General features: G+C 44.1%; 1 protein-coding gene across 1 annotated transcript in view; it reads left to right on the forward strand.

The window, feature by feature from the left end:
- Positions 1-19,691, forward strand: part of SLC1A1 (solute carrier family 1 member 1) — a 42,966-nt gene that overhangs the window by 18,165 nt on the left and 5,110 nt on the right. Inside the window, exons 3-11 of the mRNA XM_035141042.2 lie at positions 5,034-5,126; positions 6,043-6,157; positions 7,924-7,966; positions 9,288-9,395; positions 10,381-10,565; positions 12,119-12,226; positions 13,916-14,038; positions 14,284-14,478; positions 16,756-16,890. Of these exons, the coding sequence (XP_034996933.1) occupies positions 5,034-5,126; positions 6,043-6,157; positions 7,924-7,966; positions 9,288-9,395; positions 10,381-10,565; positions 12,119-12,226; positions 13,916-14,038; positions 14,284-14,478; positions 16,756-16,890 (1,105 nt within the window). The remainder of the gene's footprint in view (positions 1-5,033; positions 5,127-6,042; positions 6,158-7,923; positions 7,967-9,287; positions 9,396-10,380; positions 10,566-12,118; positions 12,227-13,915; positions 14,039-14,283; positions 14,479-16,755; positions 16,891-19,691) is intronic.

A 19,691-nucleotide genomic window follows, 5' to 3' on the forward strand; every position in this document is an offset into this window, starting at 1 on the left:
GACATGTGTTAATCCTCACAACCTTCTGGGAAGCAATGATTATCTTAGTCTGAAAGTTGCAAGGTGGTTGTGATGCAGTTTTCAAAGAGATGGTAATGTGATTGCTCTGTGGCAAACTAAAATTTCCCCCTCATATTAGGTTATGTGAGTTGATCATTTGCACACCACATGCAACCTAGTTTGTGTGCAGGCTGCTTTTGAATTCCAGATAATCCACATCATTCTGCCGACACGTTCACAAAGCATAACCACATTATACGTAGCAACCTACTTTGCTGAACTGTACACTGAAGTGGTTGTGTGAATCGGTTCTTAATGCACGTGCTCTTCGAGAAGAGCTCATTTTAATGTTTGATCGTGTTTGGTTAAGTAGTAACCACACTCTTCAATAACGTGGCATGTGTGCTTGAGGTCATGTATTTTGTCTCTGCAGGTCTATATCTCGTGCAAGCACAACACACCTATTGTCCGCCTCGGGAACTGGCCAAGTATGCAGTATGAAATCAATCTCTGTAGAGAGAGGATTTATGGTTTGGTCATCAAATAGAACAGTGTTGGCGCAGGCAGTTAAAACAGGCCAGGCTTTTTTGCTGATCCTCTTTAATGACCAATTTATTGCGTGGGCTAAATGGAATGGAGGAAGAAATAGATTCTGTCAGTTTCCCTCTAATAGCTAGGTGACTTGTTCGGTCCTTGCTAGAAGCTCTGAGAAAGGGAGGAGAAGTACAGCTGATTCACTCTCAGTGATGACTTTCAGATTTCATCAGTGGCAAATTTCTGAAAGAGAGCTGCTTTGAGTTCAGTCCTGCCTGAAAGGCACACCCTTTGATCTTCTACCTAATAGCAGGTGTTTTGAGGGACTAACGCTGGGCACACTGTACAGAGAACAAACTCTCCACATGTGCAGAGGCACACATATCTTATTACCTCGCAACATCATTCAGAATGGAAGCCTTGCTCAATTGAAATCTGGTTCTGGGTCTCCATCTTAGTAATTTTGTGAGACCTTTAAAACACTGAAATGCTGACACATGGTGATAGAAGTCAACGTGCCGAGACACCATAAAGAACAAAGAACAGAACTCTGCTTTGTACTGGGACACAGTCACAATTCTGGCAACAGTGCAGGATAAGCAATTAACACATTATACTGGCAGCTGCCACATGGCCGCACCAGGGCAATTATGTTGATCTTGGGGTGCAAGGAAATGGCAGGATTCTCTCCACAGTGGCAGAGCAAGCCGATCGGGTGCCAGGGGCGGCGTGCGTGCCCTGCGCCCAGGGGCAGGGCCAGCCACCCGTGGGGAGGGGCGAGCCAGGGCAGGACACTCCATGGGGCCTCCGGACTCTGCCTGCTTCCTCCCACTCAGCTCCCCTACAGCTGAGGAGGAGGCGGTTGTTGGACCGTTTGGGGGTAGCGTGGAGCCTGCGGGCGCTCAAGCCACCGTGTCATTCCAGGAGAGACGCATGGCATAGCTGCCAAGTACCCCGTTTCCCCCCGGGAACCCCCCGTTTTTAGTTACCTTTTCCCGGTGGTCCCCCGTATCACTTCGTCTCCCGTTTTTCTCCATTATTTTCTCCTGACGGAGGCCATTTTTTTTCTTTCTGATTTGCCCTTCTATGGGCACCAAAAATGGCCACCGCCGGATTCAAAAGTCACATCTACGCATGTCCGGAAGTGCATAGATGGGCGGAGCGACACCGGAAGTTGCGTTGACGCACTTCCTGACATGCGTAGAAGTGACTTTCGAAGCCGGCGGCGGCCATTTTTGGTGCCCATAGAAGGGCAAAACGACACCGGAAGTTACATCGATGCAACTTCCGGTGTCACACAGCTGCCGGTCCTGGATTCTGCAGTCCAGGACTTGGAAGGTAAGACGCGTGGCTCGGGTGCACTGCAGGCCCCACGGTGAGTGCCGCCTGGCATTTTGTCACACACACCCCAGTGGTGACACCCAGAGCAGACCGCCCCCACCGCATCCCCCTTCCTCCACCACTGCCTCTCCAATCCCTTTGTGTAATACTTGGGTCTTTGTCCCTTAAATTGAGTGATGCAAGTTTGTACTGGTTATGGTTAACGGGATGTAGGACCAAACCAGCCAGGACACTGAAGAATGGAGGTAGAGGAGCTCCTACCATATAGGTCTATAATTTTTTATTTGCATTAGATCTGAAACTTGTTTTGGCATCACTGTTATATAAGCTTCCTTCTGTGTTCCTGGAATTTCACCTGTGATAGAATGAGATTCTAGAGATAGGTGAAATTCCAGGTCTTATCTCTCTGAAAACCACTGAAATGCTGGGAATTTTTTTAGCAAAAGATCTTAACTATGAATGTATGTGATTGGTATGTAATGCAGACCTTGCTTATTCAATTGAGCTTGTTGCAGCTTTTCCCTAACTGGAAAACCTTGTGAAATTTGAACACTGTCCCAGGGTTTGCTTGATTTTTGATTTTTTTTTTAAAAAAAGCAGCTTTATCTGTGTTGCTGAGCAATGAAATTTCTTAGTATTAACAAATAGACAGAAGTACGTCCTTCTTGACTGCTGTTCCAGGAACATTTCCTAACAGAATTATTATTAAGTGGAAGAGGGAGGTTTTGTTTGTTTTTCTGAGAACAATATGTGTCTCTTTGAGCATAATATAAGTCTGTGATTCATAAATCCTTCTTCATGGAAATAATGGAGGATTTTATGAGAATGCTGAACCTTTAAAAGGGTTCTCATGTTGCAAACACTTCAGGTTACAGACTCCGCTAACCCAGAAGAAGTAACTCGGATTAAGAACTTTACCTCAGGATGAGAACAGAAATCGTGCGGGGGCGGCACAGCGGCAGCAGGAGGCCCCATTAGCTAAAGTGGTACCTCAGGTTAAGAATGGTTTCAGGTTAAGAATGGACCTCCGGAACGAATTAAGTTCTTAACCTGAGGTACCACTGTACTATGTTCCTGCCTGAAATTCTGAAATAATGTCTTATTTCTAAAACGGATTAGTTTATTTTGTTAGATAAAAAGACAGGCTAACATCCATCTCATAAAATAAATTTCCCCTGCCACTGAGTCACTTTTAAAAGCAGTTAGATTTTCCTCTGCAAGTTAAAAGGGTGGCATGTACGACGCAGAATAAAATGGCACAATCAGATACATTATCCGGCTAGGAGGCTGACTATCAGCCACAATGACACAATGAGTCCTAGTTACAGGTAGGTAGCCGTGTTGATCTGAGTCGAAGCAAAATAAAAAAATTCCTTCAGTAGCACCTTAAAGACCAACTAAGTTTATATTTTGGTATGAGCTTTCGTGTGCATGCACACTTCTTCAGATACACGTGTATCTGAAGAAGTGTGCATGCACACGAAAGCTCATACCAAAATATAAACTTAGTTGGTCTTTAAGGTGCTACTGAAGGAATTTTTTTACAATGAGTCCTGTATGTTCAGGGTAATACCATATTTACTTGAATCTAATGCTCACCTTTTTTTGCCAAATTACATTGCAAAAATTAAGGTGCGCATTAGATTCAATGGCACATTTACATCCGCCAGCAAATACATTTTTTGGTTTCCAGGTTCTGAAAATTGAGGTGCGCATTAGATTCGATGGAGCATTAGACTCGAGTAAATATGGTATATCTTTGATTACCCAAACTGAAGGCGGGGCAACAGCTGAGAACCAACACCTTGATGCTGTGCTTGTGAGATTCCAGGGATCTGCTTGACAGCTTTTGTAAACAGAGGGTAATGCTGCCATTCTGGTTGATCAAACAGAAGTGTCTACTAACAAGTGGTTTCAACCATTTCCCCCTTCCTTCTGCATCTGGGGCGGCTCCCAGTATGTTTCCAAGCACAATTCAAAGTGTTGGTGCTGACCTTTAAAGCCCTAAACAGCCTTGGTCCTGTATACTGAAGGAGCGTCTCCACCTCCATCATTCTGCCCAGACACTGAGGTCCAGCACCGAGGGCCTTCTGGCAGTTCCCTCATTGCGAGAAGTGAGGTTACAGGGAACCAAACAGAGGGCCTTCTCGGTAGTGGCACCTGCCCTATGGAACGCCCTCCCAGCAGATGTCAAGGCAATAAGCAACTATTTTACTTTTAAAAGACAACTGAAGGCGGCCCTGTTTAGGGAAGTTTTTAATGTTTGATGCTGTATTGTTTTTAATATTTGGTTGGAAGCCGCCAGGAGTGGCTGGGGAAACCCAGCCAGATGGGCGGGGTATAAATAATAAATTATTACGGTATTATATTATTATTATAACCCCCTGCGCCCCTTCCACACTGTCTTGGAGGTTCCCTTAACTCTTATGTTAGTAGGCATTTTATATGAACAACACAGGAAGTCATCTTATACCAAATCAAACCATAATTAGTGCATTTAGTCTCTGTTGGCGGTCAGCATCTCTCCAGGGTTTCAGGCAGAGCACATTCCCAGTCGTACCTTGAGATGCCAGGGATTGGGACCCTCCGCATATGAAATGACTGTTTTGCCACTGAACTACGTACAGCCCTTCGGGTGTGTCAAAAGCTTTTTCTGCAAGTGGAAAAGCTTAACTGGAAGCCACCCACTATGCAAGGAGAATAGGTAAAGCAAATATCAGAAATGTGGACATGAATTGCCCATGTGGAGATGGCAATATTGAGTCGGTGGCTCATGTGCTTCTGGCTTGCAGTCCTTATAAAAAGATTTGAGGAGTGAGGTTATTACCGCTCTACTATTGCCCATGCCAGGTCACTCAACCCTTGCTACTGTGCCCGCCCTTCTAGCAGATCAAGATGATCAGGTGGCAGCAAAAAACTACAAGGTTTCTAGCGGGGGCAATTAGAATAAGATCTATTATTTTATTATTGATGTAAACCTCCAAAATGTATTTTGTATAGTTAAGTTTTTGCCTGTCTTCAGTACATTTTATTTTATTGCTATGGTTAGTGGCTGATGCAAATAAAGATTCTAATGATCTGCTCTGATCTAGACATGAACTGCATTTATTTACAAATGTTTATGAACTAGAATCTCATTATTTTCCAAATATCCCCAGGTGTTGCTGCTTTGGACTCTGGCATTTCTGGAAAGATTGGCTTGCGGGCAGTTGTTTACTACTTCTTCACTACAGCTTTAGCCGTAATCCTAGGTAATCCTAGAATCTTTATAATCCTTAAATTTATTTGCATTGTACAATGACATTTTGTTTTTATTTTAAATGCACATCAGAAGTAAGCAGTCATTTTTCACCTCACCCAGATTTTTTAGAAAGAGCATGTTTGGATAAACTGTTCATCTAGAGTCATTCTCATGGAATAGGTTTTTGTTTTGTTTTTTGCTCCATGCTACATTCCCGATATGTGATGTCATAGGCATACAGGATTGTTTTAACAACAAATACAATACTTAACCACGGGATTACCTGTACCTGTACTGTTACCTGTAGTGTTTAGGGAAGCTTTTAGTATTTGATGAATTATTGTATTTTAATATTTTGCTGGAAGCCACCCAGAGTGACTAGGGAAACCCAGCCAGATGGGCGGGGTATAAATAATAAATTATTATTATTGTTTCTGAGCAAACAAGGACCGGGCAGGAGCAAAGCGGCTGCAATCTCCTCCTTAGGATCCAGCACATTCACACAAATCATCATTTCGCTTATTGTGAATGTGCAACTTTGGCCCCTATGGCCGTCTGCAGCCTGGGTTCATCAATAGGCTGAATGACTTGGTGGGTTGTGTGTTCATCTTTTCCCCTCCTATAAAGCTTACTCTCTGTTGTGTGTGCCACAGAAGCTCTGAAATGAGTCAGCTGTTTCCTCACTGAAGGAATTAACCCATTAAGCTGCATTCTTTAACACGATCTTGTATCCTGTAAATGTGAACTCAGTTTCCCACCAAACCTGGAAGGAAAAATCCCCGATTCTACAGCTGACATAATCCTGACCTGTCATTTGCTGTGCTCTGGAAACAGCCATTGTACACCTTGTTTTGTTTTTTGTTTTAAAAAAAAATGCTGCGTGCAAGATTTCCATCTGTTCAGAATGTTATTTTTCTCCATTACAGGGATTGTGTTGGTTGTGGCTATCAAACCAGGCGTGTCCCAGAATGCTGCAGAGATTGACAGAATGGGCAGTACACCTGAAGTCTCCACAGTGGATGCTATGTTAGACTTGGTTAGGTGAGCCTTTCAGATTATGTTCTGTTGCTGAACCGATTGCACCATAAATGCCACTGTCTCAGTTTTAAGCTATCAAACCATATGTATCTGAGAGATGGGGAAGCTTGTAGTATGGAACTTTTAAGCAATAGATTTTATCCAATGCTGTCTCCAGACCATGAGTGAGCAGAATAAACCTCTGCTCTTACGACGAGACTTCACATTCCTCTTCTCCCTCTTTAATGCTCTATTGTTTTAATACTAGATTGGGAGCCGCCCAGAGTGGCTGAGGAGACTCAGCCAGATGGGCGGGGTATAAATAATAAATTATTGTTTTTATTATTATCCCCTCTGAGTGCCTTCAGTCACCTGCTCCAGGTGTTGTGGGTTTCTCTGGAGCATATTTTGTGGGGAGAAGCAGAGATGTTGGAGTCCCGATGCCCAAGTGGAAATCTGCTCATGCAATGTTGGGTTCTGACCAATATAAAGGACCTGTTCATAATTATGCAGTTCCTTTTCTTGATAAAACACAGGGGGTAGCGTATGCAATTCGTACTAGTTTTTTTCCTTTTCTTTATTCAGCTGGTAGGTGTCCCCTGCCCAATGCAGGAAGTATTTGGAACTATTTGTCTGCCAAAACAAAATGATATAATTACTAAAAACAACAACTAGAAAGTGTTACAAAGTCTGAGTGGGACATTTTTATCCTACTATGTCAATCCAGTAAGATTGTATATCTATATCCCAAGCACTGAATCCCGACTGAATGACAAATATAGCATGGAAGAAAGATCCGTTGACTCTTTAAGGCCTTACATAAGTGTTTCACCTTGAACAGATCTTCCTAGAACTTTGAGCCTTGATATAATATATCCTGGGATATGTGGAGAGAGAGAGAGAAACATTATCACCAGCATTCCCTATTGCTTCTTCAATATACTTTGTATTGCGTGGACAGGCGGAGTCCCCCAAACCCCATGCGACCCCTGAGCGGAATAATGATGCAAGACAACGTGCTATGGGATTAAAAATTGGCCACAACTTTATTGAGATTCAGATGTAGTGAGACCTTGGCTCAGGCATTGGGCGTTATCCTCTCCCAGGCCCCAGCCGGGGTTCTGGGAGGCTTCGGGGTTATCCAGAATGTATGGGGGGTAGGGCTGGCTCTGAAGAATATATGTTCAAGCAGAGAGAGACACCCCCCCCGTTCGCTGCCGCTGGATCATGTCGCCCTCACACCCCTCCCTTCAGGAAGATAGCCTAAAGAATTCGGCCCAAGTCCTGACGCCGCCAAAGTTGTGACGTATTGCTACGGGAAAGGCGAAACCTGCCAATGCAGGAAAATTCCTTTCCGGCCCTTCAACAGCGAACTTGATGTAGCAGCACCTGCATACCTATGGAAAAAAGGGGGCTAATCTGCAACAGAAAGTCAGTGAACTACAACGAAATGGTCAATGAGGGCGTGGAGGGTGGGAGAAGCTCCGGAGCCGACTGGTGCCTGTAAGTAGGATTCAACTTCTATTGTGTGAGCTGTAAGACCCTCCCCTTACCTGGCCAGACCCCTGGCAAACACCTCCCCCAGGCAGGATTGAGCAGTTGGCTGGGGTAGGCAGAGACCCCCTGCATCCTGCCTGGCGAGGTGGTGCCAGATCCAAACTTCCAGGGAGTCGCCTTTTGGGGGTCAAGGGGGCTGCGCGCGACCACGCAAAATGTGTTCCCCATTTTATGTGGGGAGCGGTCATTATTACATTGTGATATCATTAAAGGATCTTAAAATCCTTCTGCAGGAATATGTTCCCAGAAAACCTTGTGCAGGCCTGTTTCCAACAGGTAGGTTGAATCTTGGTATTTACGAACCCGTGCTCTGCATTTATTTCTCCACCTCCATAAAACAACATTGTGGTGCTTATACTGTAGGATACTGTGATATTTTGGGGGCAACAAAACACACAATGAAAACATCACGGAAAAATTAGGGTCTCCAAAAATTCACTTTCCTTTCCAGTTACCAGCACTCTAGAAGACAATTTTCAGAACCAAAGTAACATATAAAGCATGCATTCCGGGGCGGCATTAAGATCAGGGCCGTCTCTAGGCTTGGGCTAGGTGGCGCAATGCACCAGGGCGCCTGGCCACCAGGGGCACTGCTGCGCTCACCAGAAAGCTGATGTCTGAGCCCTATGGCTCGGCCGCCGCCTCCTCTCCTTCGGCCCGCGGGAATCCCCTCAGCCGCTGCCCGCCGAGCCGCTGTCACATGCGGAAGCGGCGGTGGTGGGAGCGGCTCCCGAGGGGCCTCCTCCACATCTGGTGCCTGCCGCCCCACCATCACCACTCCCGGGGCACAGGCAGCGGCATGGCAACTGCCTCCTGCTCCTCAGGCCGCTGGGAGCGCAGCGAGAGAGCACAGGCGGAGGCAGCGGTGGACCGGTCAGCTGGCCGGGGAACAAGCAGCGCACTGCGGGACCCGGAATTCACCACTCATGCCTGTTTCTGGGGTGGAGGAAGGAAAAAGAAGAAAACACAGAACTGTGTAAAGGCGGAAAAACTATATGCAGATATACAAAAAAAAAGCCCTAACCCATACATTCTTTTATAAATTTGATATTGTTATCTTAATACTAATAGAAATATTAATAGTCTGCTGCATTTTGTATAAATTCATTCCAAATATTGTCGTATTTATCCAAGCAGAGTCTATGTCTGTAAGCAGTCCATTCGCCAGTTGCAAGTGTTATCATATTATCAATCCACTGATTAAAGGAGATCATATCTTTACTCTTCCAGTTCATCAGTATCAGCCTCTTGGCTACCATTAGAGAGCGTAAAATCCATTTTCGTTGTCCTTTTGCTAACTTCCGTACAGCAGGTATAAAGAAAACCAAATCATTTACTCCATACTATGTTGGCTGTTGTTCTAACACAGGCACCCCCAAACTTCGGCTCTGCAGATGTTTTGGACTACAATTCCCATATTCCCTGACCACTGGTCCTGTTAGCTAGGGATCATGGGAGTTGTAGGCCAAAACATCTGTGTGTCAGCATTCTAGGCCTCACTAAACACCTTCCCAATCCTGAAAAGAAGTTTAAAAAATAGTTTCCTTGTCAATCCATAATATCCTAAGAATGTAATGTATGTTTTCTTAACTTTCAGTATAAGACCAAGCGTGTAGAAATAACGATAAAAAAGGAAGTAGACAAAAATGCTACTGTTCCTACACCAGACCCGCTCTCGACTGTACTGCCAACAGAGACTCCAAAGGTATTATTACTACTGGCTATTGTATTGCACTGCAACCATTGAAATTATGAAGAAAGGGTTATGGTAGTGAAATTCTGCTTGTAAATGTGATAATTAATAACAGGAATTGAAAAGGATCTACTAGACCACACTGTTAAAAGACCCAAGCTTGTGGTTGAATCCTTTGAGATAATTTGTTCTCCAGAGTTTCTAGCATGCAGCCATTTAGAAGCACTACACAAACCAACACTTTCAAAGCTATAACCCAAGGAATAAAGTAGCAAACTAACCAATAAACCCCAAACAGGCTTAAGTTTCTAGAGTTTCTTGAACTTTCGTATCAACAAAATGCATTGTTGGTATTCATATTTTATTGAAAAGATTTCAGTTGTAAAGAAATAAAGTGATGCAAAGAAAAAGAGAAAAAGGCGCAAAAATGTGTAGGGGGGAAACCCACAATATATGAATATATATGAAAAATACCCGAACCCATACATTCTTTTATAAATCTGATGTTATTATCCTAATGCATATGGGAATATTAATAGCTCACTACATTTTGTCTCGACTCATTCCAAATACAGTCGTCCCTTTGAAGTCGAATGAAATCCGTTCCGGAAGTCCATTCGACTTCCAAAATGTTCAAAAAACAAAACATGGTTTCTGATTGGCTGCAGGAAGCTCCTGCAGCCAATCAAAAGCCCCGTCAGACGTTTGGCTTCCAAAAATAGTTTGTAAACCGGAACAGTCACTTCTGGGGTTGCGATGTTCCAGAGCAAAAACGTTCAAGAACTAGGCTGTTGGACTTCCAAGGTATTACTGTATTGTCATATTTATCCAACCAAAGTCTACGTCTGTAAGGGGTCTGTTCATAAGTTGCGAGTGTCATCATATTGTCAATCCATTTATTATAGGGAATCGTATCTTTATTCTCCCAGTTCATCAATATCAGCCTCTTGGCATTGTAGCCAATTGGTAACCTTTCTCCTTCACTCTCAATCTGCAGAATATAACCAAGGAATACAAAATAGTGGGTTCGTATTCCAATGGTATTAACGTTCTTGGCCTGATAGTCTTTTGCCTTGTCTTCGGAATTGTTATTGGGAAAATGGGAGAAAAGGGGAAAGTGCTGATGGACTTCTTCAATGCACTGAATGAGGCCACAATGTATATAGTTCAGATAATAATGTGGTAAGTAGAAAAATGATACCTTGTCCATAAGTTTTGTTACTGAATTCAGGATGGCAACAAAAAAAGTAATTTACATAAAACTTCTTTTGGAAAGTCGACGTGATTAACGGGTTTATACCTTGAGTTTTTAAAATGTTACACATTTGGCTGTGAAAGCTCTTCTTCCCTCCCCACCTCTTTTGCTTTTCCTCTTCCCACTCCGACCGAAAGAGGCTAATTATTCAGCTATCAAAGTTACTGTATAGCAGGCGGTTAGGGTTGGGGAACGGCATTTTTGATATTCGTGCAACTGAAAGCTTGTTGCCAAAACTATGACACAGCATGGTTTCTGCTCCTAACTTTCAAAAATACATCTCTTCAGAGCTCGTGACCTCTTAACTACCAATGATGGTTTTTGGGTGGGCTATAATATTAAATAGGGACCCAGGTGGCGCTGTGGGTTAAATCACAGAGTCTAGGGCTTGCTGATCAGAAGGTCGGCGGCTCGAATCCCTGCAACGGGGTGAGCTCCTGTTGCTCAGTCCCAGCTCCTGCCAACCTAGCAGTTCGAAAGCACATCAAAGTGCAAGTAGATAAATAGGGACTGCTCCGGCGGGAAGGTAAACGGCGTTTCCGTGCGCTGCTCTGGTTCGCCAGAAGCAGCTTTGTCATGCTGGCCACATGACCCAGAAGCTGTCTGCGGACAAACGCCGGCTCCCTCGGCCTATAGAGCGAGATGAGTGCCGCAACCCCAGAGTCGGACACGACTGGACCTGATGGTCAGGGGCCCCTTTACCTTTACCTTTATAATATTAAATAGATCCTTTACTTATTGCTTACCTGATTTCAATGTTTACCACTTCTTTCCACTTATACCGTAACAATGACACATGTGAAACCCGTAACTGTTTCTTCTGTTATTTTTGTTCTATATTCTATTGCAGTTTACAAAATTAAAAATTATAATTTTTCAAAAAAGTAATGGAGTACAGTTGAGAAAATGCAGTCCCTTAGGAGTGCACCTAGAAGCAATCCAGAATTAAATTTCTGAAAGAAAGAAAGAAAGAAAGAAAGAAAGAAAGAAAGAAAGAAAGAAAGAAAGAAAGAAAGAAAGAAAGAAAGATCTCTTCTATATAGGGGCTTTTCTTTTGTTTTGCAAAGGAATTCCAGCTACACAATGCAGTACTCCCTTTCTTAGCTGTCCAATGTTGATTGACTCGTGGATAATTTAGCTGAGATTCCTGAAATGCAGGGGTTGGGCTAGATGACCCTTGGGTCCCTTCCAACTCTGTGATTCTATGACTTCGTGTTTTGCATAATAGTTCAAATTATGAACGTGTTCATAAAATGTATTAGTCATGCTAATGTCTTTCTTTTCTTTTTTTACAACACCGAAAAATGGTTCTTAAATACAACTTGAGAAGCAAATAATTTCAGCCACTTGCTTTCCCTTCATTGTTACATGCATGGGAAAAAGTTGAACAATTTTGTTTTATTTAGCATGTTTTTATAGTGAGCTCTATGAAATAATAGTGATCATGGGATACTTTTTTATTATGTTTTGCGCATTCCAGGTATATGCCGTTGGGTATTATATTTTTGATTGCTGGAAAGATAATAGAAGTTGAAGACTGGGAGATTTTTCGCAAATTGGGTCTTTACATGGCTACTGTTCTGAGTGGGTATGTTATTCCTTGAACCATAATAAAAATGTACTGATTTACTTTTCATTTTTAATTTATATATGATAGATCGGTTTCTTCTACAACTGGGTATGAAATAACATTCGTTTTATAGAAGTTATAATTTCACTGTGCTTCAGAACGACACTGAATTAGAAGTGTTCATTTTGCATAACATAAATCCCCACATATTTTGCATAAACTAAACCACTCAATATTCCATTATTACATCCATCAAAACTTACTTACACTGTTGAATTTATCTTAATGCTGCCAGCGTTTTCAAGTGTGCACAACCTCCCAGTATGTTGCACCTTGGTGCATATGAGTAGATCATACATCAAACATATAATAATATCAAACAGAATATACAAGTATGTCACATCAATTATTGTGGGGGCAATTGTCCAAGTCAAAACTACAATAGCTTGGCTAGTTTGTGATGCTTCTGGTAAGTTTTGGAATCTGTTGACAGCACTTCCCTAATACTTTATTGTCAGGTAATATCTGAAAGGTAAAAAAGGGGGGGTACCAGGAGGAAGTATGCATGCATGTTAGGAAGCAGCACCTTAGAATCAGGGCCATAATGGGTGCTGTTTTGCATGCACCTCTGGGTGTGTGGGGAAGAGGAGAGGCACGTGTTGCCCGAATGTCCAGAGATCTATTGCCAGTCAGTGTGGACAGAAAAGCTCGATGCGCCACGATGAAGGACGATAACTCAGTGGGAGAGTATGCTTGGCATGTAGGTTTAGTCCCCAGACTGCTGGTATCGGGTACCAAGGTCCCGACCACCACCCCACCACCCTGCAGTTGAATAAAGACGCTAGACACCAGTATTTTAGGTTAATGGGCTAAAAAAAAGGCCACAACTTTATTGGTTACAGATTGTGAGCGGTATTGGCTTAGGCATTGGACCTAACCGACTATATCTGACTCCTGCCCATCTGCAGGGAAGAGTTAACCACCAGTAGGGGGAGTCCTGCTGAGGCACATCAACTAGGAGCTCCCCTGGGGCCACCGATAGGGGTCGTGCCTTAGGCCATAGCCTTCCTAGGCTTTGGATAGGGCCACGCCCCCAGGAATCCTTTAACAGAATATCCTTCAATGTGTGGGGGAGATGATGGCGCTACCTCCCCTCCTCTCTTCTCCAGCAATATTCCAATGCCTAACCGCCAAACCTTACCAAGTTGTGATGATTTGCTATGAGGTAGGCAAAAACCAAGTGGCTGGTGCCAATTTGCCAAGTGGAAAGGCCCCTCAACGGTGACCATAGCAAAGTCAAAAGAGATGAAAACCTACAGGGTGGGAGAGTGGGAAAACTGGAGCAGCTGGAAGCGTGAAAAGGAGAAAACTCCCCATCGCGTCCTGCTGAAATCAAGCAGGCCACACCCCCAGACCAATTGGATTGGTCACCTGGGCAGTGACGCGGCCAGGAATCCCCCCAATCATGTGGGGCTGACCACACCTCCCCCCACGCATGTGGAGGGGAGGGGTCGTGAGAGCCCGCAACCCCACCTCCTCCTTAAGGCGGAAGTGGCTTTCATATTAATTTGAACAGTTTTAAAAACAGAACCAGATTTCAAAAATTGAGCTGTGATTTCTGCATTGCGGTGGGTTGGACTAGGTGGGATCCTTCCAACTTTACAGTTCTATGATTCTGTGATTTCCCCTCCCCTTTTTCCCCCCCAGGCTTGCAGTTCATAGTGTTGTAATTCTGCCGCTTATGTACATAATAATAGTCCGGAAAAATCCATATAAATTTGCCATGGGGATGGCTCAAGCACTTTTGACAGCGCTCATGATTTCCTCAAGGTAAGGATAATTTGGGGGGGGGAATCTTCTCTTCATATTGAATCATCTTGGAATTAATAGAAATGAATATAGAAATGATTAGAGCTGCCCCCTGTTTTGCCGCATTAAGGTCTACATCTTTATTTCCAGTAGCCTCAGAGCACCATAAGTTGTTCTCATGCCAGATTATTAGCCATGCACATTGACATTCTACTACTATGCTTCTTAAAGTCTTTTCTTTATCCCCCCCCATGTGTGTGATGCAGTTCAGCCACTTTACCTGTCACGTTTCGCTGTGCAGAAGAAAACAACCATGTTGACAAGAGAATTACCCGATTTGTTTTACCGGTAGGCGCTACAATCAACATGGATGGTACCGCCCTTTATGAAGCAGTGGCTGCTATTTTTATTTCACAACTGAATGACTTGGAACTAGATATTGGCCAAATAGTGACTGTTAGGTAAGAATTGTACTCTTGCATGCTTTCCAGTTCTTCTTTTCCAAGCAATGTAACTGCTGACTTTGTTATCCAGAATGCTTAACGCACACAAAGGTGGGCCAACCGCAACATGATCTGACGTCTCGCTGAAAACGTGTAGAGAACAGTGAGATAGGTTATCCCAGTGAAGGGCTAAATCAGCTGTGGAACTGAACAAAGACTGGATTTTCTGACATACCCACAGATCTTGGCATTTGACCAGTGCCTTAGGGATGAACTGAGCAGCCTAATTCTGACTCGCTTCAGCCGAGTATTTACAGATGAGCATACCTATTACACCTGATATTGTTACACAGCAAGGGGCGCGGTTGGCACTGTGGTCTAAACCGCTGAGCCTCTTGGGCTTGCCAATCAGAAGGTTGGCACAAATCAGCACGGCAGGGTGAGCTCCCGCTGCCCTGCCCCGGTTCCTGCCAACCTTGCAGTTTGAAAGCACGCCAGTGCAAATAGATAAATAGGTACCACTGTGGCAGGGAGGTAAACGGCATTTCCATGCGCTTTGGTTTCTTTCCGTCATGGTGTCCCATTGCGCCAGTAGCAGTTTAGTCATGCTGGCCACGTGACTCGGAAAGCTGTGTGTGGACAAACGCCGGCTCCCTTGGCCTGAAAGCGAGATGAGCACCGCACCCCATAGTTGCCTTTGACTGGACGTAACTGTCCATGGGCCCTTTACCTTTTATCTATTGTTACACACCACTCCTGTCTCCAGGCAGTGCAAGATTCCAGGGGTACCAAGTGTGCTTCCCAGGCTCTGTGTTTCCTTTTGGACAGTGGAGACTATGGCACCTTTATGATATATGGTTTATTTACACGTAAATACAACCTGGGTCTAGATGGAGAAAGTTCAGAGCATTTTCATCCCAAGAGGGTCTCTTGCTTCTCCAATAAGCAGAAGAGGCTTGAGTCTCGGAACAGAGAAATCAGCCAAGCTCTCTGCCTGTCCCAGCCAGCCCACATGGTTCTCCAAACGATTTTCCTTGCTTACATCATCCAAACACAAACCTTACACCCCTTAAACCCTTTTTGCCTCTGGCCACTAACACACAGCTGGAGGAGGGGTTCCCACCCCTCTTCCTCTGAATTATTACTTTGTTATTGAGGTGTCTTGTCAGTATGCTTTTCACTATGTTTTTATCATTGACGTTCTGTAATGTGTTTTTAGTGTTGTACACCGCCCTGGGATCTTTTGGCAAGGGACAGTATAAAGGTAAAGGTAAAGGGACCCCTGACCATTAGGTCCAGTTGTGACCGACTCTCTGGGGTTGTGGCGCTCATTTCGCGTTATTGGCCGAGGAAGCCGGCATACAGCTTCCAGGTCATGTGGCCGGCATGACTAAGCCGCTTCTGGCAAACCAGAGCAGCGCACGGAAATGTCATTTACCTTCCCGCTGTAGCGGTACCTATTTATCTACTGTACTTGCACTTTGACGTGCTTTCGAACTGCTAGGTTGGCAGGAGCAGGGACCAAGCAATGGGAGCTCACCCCGTCACAGGGATTCAAATCGCCGACCTTCTGATCAGCAAGCCCTAGGCTCAGTGGTTTAACCCATAGCGCCACCCGTGTCCCTAAGGGGCAGTATATAAATTGAATAAATAATAATAGTCTTTGCTCTCCCAGTGACTTTCTGGGTAGGTAAATGACTCGGTCCTTACTAGCTTTCTTCCACTTGATTTTTCCTCTTCCAGGTGGTTTCCTAAATGGGGAAAGCTGAGTCCAGCTATTTAAAGTCTGATTTTCAGTTTAGCCCTCCAAGCATGGATTAATTCTAACTTTTAGACCCAAGAATTTAGAGGGGATTTAGAGCATCCCCCCCCAAAAAAACCATAGCTATATAAAATGCACTGTTTTAAAAATCATTTAATCTTAATATACCAAACAGCAGACCTTATTGTGAATGTTGTCCCACCTCCTCCAAGACAGCTAAAATATCTTCCCTCTTGACACCACCACTACTAAAACTTAAAATGGCTGCAGTGTTCTATGATGGAAGAAAAGACTCAGATCAATTAAAAAAACAACCTCAGCTGGTATATCCCTTAGAAATCCCTTTAGATTAGTTCTTTACAATCACCCAGCAGTTGGAATTCCCATAAAGTCAATGTTTTTTAGGATGGTAGGGAATATTTTTTTTCAAACAACAACTCTGGTTTAAAAACTTCAAGAAGTGTTTCCATAACTGCATAAGACTGAATGAAGCAGAAACATATCTGATGCCCTTTTCTTGGTTTGGGATGTAGTGTCACGGCAACAGCAGCCAGCATCGGAGCTGCAGGTGTGCCCCAGGCTGGACTAGTTACCATGGTGATTGTCCTGAGTGCCGTTGGACTGCCTGCTGAAGACGTTACCCTCATAATAGCAGTGGACTGGCTTCTGTAAGTATCCATAATAAAACATAGGGTAACCTGCCAGCGTAGTATTAAAAGGTTGCCTGTGCTAGACCATTAACTTGAGAGCAGATCTGCTGTACATCTTATTATTTGTATCAAAACGTGTGGCATACAGATTGCAGCCCTGCTCGGGGGGGGGGGGGAGATTACTCATCCGTCCGCCCAGAGTGTGGTTTAGAGGGTTCAAAGTTGAACAAATTTGAAAACATAAAGGGTGAGGAACCTGTGGTGGATCCACAACGTCCACCATCCCTGATCTTGGGCTGTGTCAGTGATGGACAAACTTGGTCCTCCAGCTGTTTTCGGACTACAATTCTCTTCATCCCTGACCACTGGTCCTGTTAGCAAAAGATGATGGGAGTTGTAGTCCAAAAACAGCTGGAGGGCCAAGTTTGGCCATCAAAGGGCTATATTGAGAGGGGCTGATGATGGGAATCAGAATAAAAAAATTCCTTCAGTAGCACCTTAAAGACCAAGGTATTTTTTTATTTTGCTTCGACTCAGACCAACACGGCTACCTACCTGTAACTAGAATGATGGGAATCAGAGTTCAGCAGTCTCTGGAGGGTTTCAGTTTGCCCATTCCTGGTCTAGGTATATCACTAATAAATGTAGGAAAAAATTCCTTCAGTAGCACCTTAAAGACCAACTAAGTTTTTATTTGGGTACTGAAGGAATTTTGCTACTGAAGGAATTTTTTTCTATTTTGCTTCGACTCAGACCAACACGGCTACCTACCTGTAACTAGAACTAATAAATGTGAAATTGAACACATACTTGACACTAAGAAGAAAATTCAGCCACTCTCATGGTTTTTGTATCATATATATGCTGCTAATGATTGAAAACCCACTGCTCCAATCCTGTCCACAAGTGATAGCTTGAACGTCTTGGCGAATACAGTAGTTTACCATTGCAGTCTCCAGGGCCGTCTTAAGCGCCCCTGGCACCGTGGAGCGTCGGATCCCTCCGGTGCCCCCCCCGTTCCCCAGCACGGTGGGCGGGCGGGCGCAGCGCGGCTTCCACAGGCACTGCTGTGCGGCGGGCGGGCAGGCATAGCACTGTTGCGTGGGCGCAGCTGCGTGGTGGACCGGTCAGCGGGCGGGCGCAGCTCCCGGCGCCCTCCTGGCGGGCCGGCGCCGTGGTGCCCTGCGCCACCCAGCCTGGCCGTAGGGCTGGCCCTGGCAGTCTCTGTTTGAAGTTCTTTTATTCAAGTTTGGGTACAGTAAGTAACAGAGCATTCCAGGAGGCTAAAGAGTTTCCCCAGTGGGGTATATATATAAAATAAATATATATAAAATCTGTTTCTGACATCACATATGCATTCATTTAGTATTTGGCATGGAGAATGGCCTGTTTTGTTCTATGTAGAATGCAATAGGGCGTTGCTGGAAGGCGTTAGCATATATCACATTGAAAGATGAGAAGACGAATAACCCCCTGATGTTGTGGATGGGTCATACAAAGTTAACTAGGTTCTTCAATAGGTTTGCTGGAGTAGACATGGGCACAGAGTTGGCATCTGGGTCTGTTGCAGCATGGGGTCCATATATGTCATACATCCATACATTTAACACATCTGTACAAGTGGACTGTAGTGGCCCCTGAAACCTTTGTTGGTCCTTAAGGTGTGGACAACAGACTAGCATGTTAACACCTCTACAAACTATCCTAAAATCAGAACAGCATCTACCCACAGGCATTCTCCACCCAAATCAATGCAGTGGTACATCGGTTTAAGAACAGCCCTGTTTACGAGCTATTCAGTTTACGAACTCTGCAAAACTGGAAGTAGTGTCCCGGTTTGCGAACTTTACCTCGGTCTAAGAATGGAATCCGAACGGTGGAAGGGCACCGGCGGCAGGAGGCCTCATTAGGGAAAGCGTGCCTCAGTTTAAGAACGGTTTCGGTTTAAGAATGGACTTCCGGAACGGATTAAGTTTGTAAACCAAGGTACCACTGTATTATTTTCTTAGTTTGATGGTTTGCTACTGAATTCCTATAGCATTCATTTATATGTCACGTTAAAATCTTGACTGAGCCAACTACAGCTCATTTCTGATCATTATGAAAATACAAAGTTCAGGAACATCAGGAATTTATTTGGACTATTTGATTTGTGAGAGCTTTAAAGTGTGAACTAGAAAATGAGATAGCAAATGGATCAGTTTTGGGTAAAATACATATTTTCAAGTATTACTTTATAGTTGAATCATATTCCCATTTTGTTTCAATGTGATCAGTTTGTTCTGAATGATTGGTCTTTTTGTTGGCACAAGTTTGGATATTTCAGTCAAGTTTTCCTTGACACTCAGTTAACAATACTGTATTAACAAGAACCCAGATAATCATTTGGTTTCAAAGCCCCAAGGCAGCCAATTGTATACCTTTTCTTTGCATAGACGCTTACTATGTACTAGTAAATAAATTCATTGCCGTGACAATTGCCTTCTGGCATACACTTGCAATCTTATCTGTTGCATTTATTTTTAGAACACTGAATTCTTTTTGCAGGAAGCACATTGCACTGGACTGTGTCACTGGCCACTTAGCACTTCTGCAGATTGATTGCCCCAGGGTGCCATGTTGATTATCAGTCTTTCACTTATTACCTCAGATGTATCATCTTGTCCTTCCAGGAAGATTATATGCAAGGTTGTGTGTTGCAAGAGGGAATTTTGCTCCTAACTCCCAAACATAGCTGCCAAGTCTCCCGCTGAAAAATGCGGGATCAGCAACGGCGTGGCACCGGAAGTCGCTTCTACGCATGTCCGGAGATGCGTAGA

The sequence above is a fragment of the Zootoca vivipara genome, chromosome 16, assembly GCF_963506605.1.
Source record: "Zootoca vivipara chromosome 16, rZooViv1.1, whole genome shotgun sequence".
Taxonomy (NCBI): domain Eukaryota; kingdom Metazoa; phylum Chordata; class Lepidosauria; order Squamata; family Lacertidae; genus Zootoca; species Zootoca vivipara.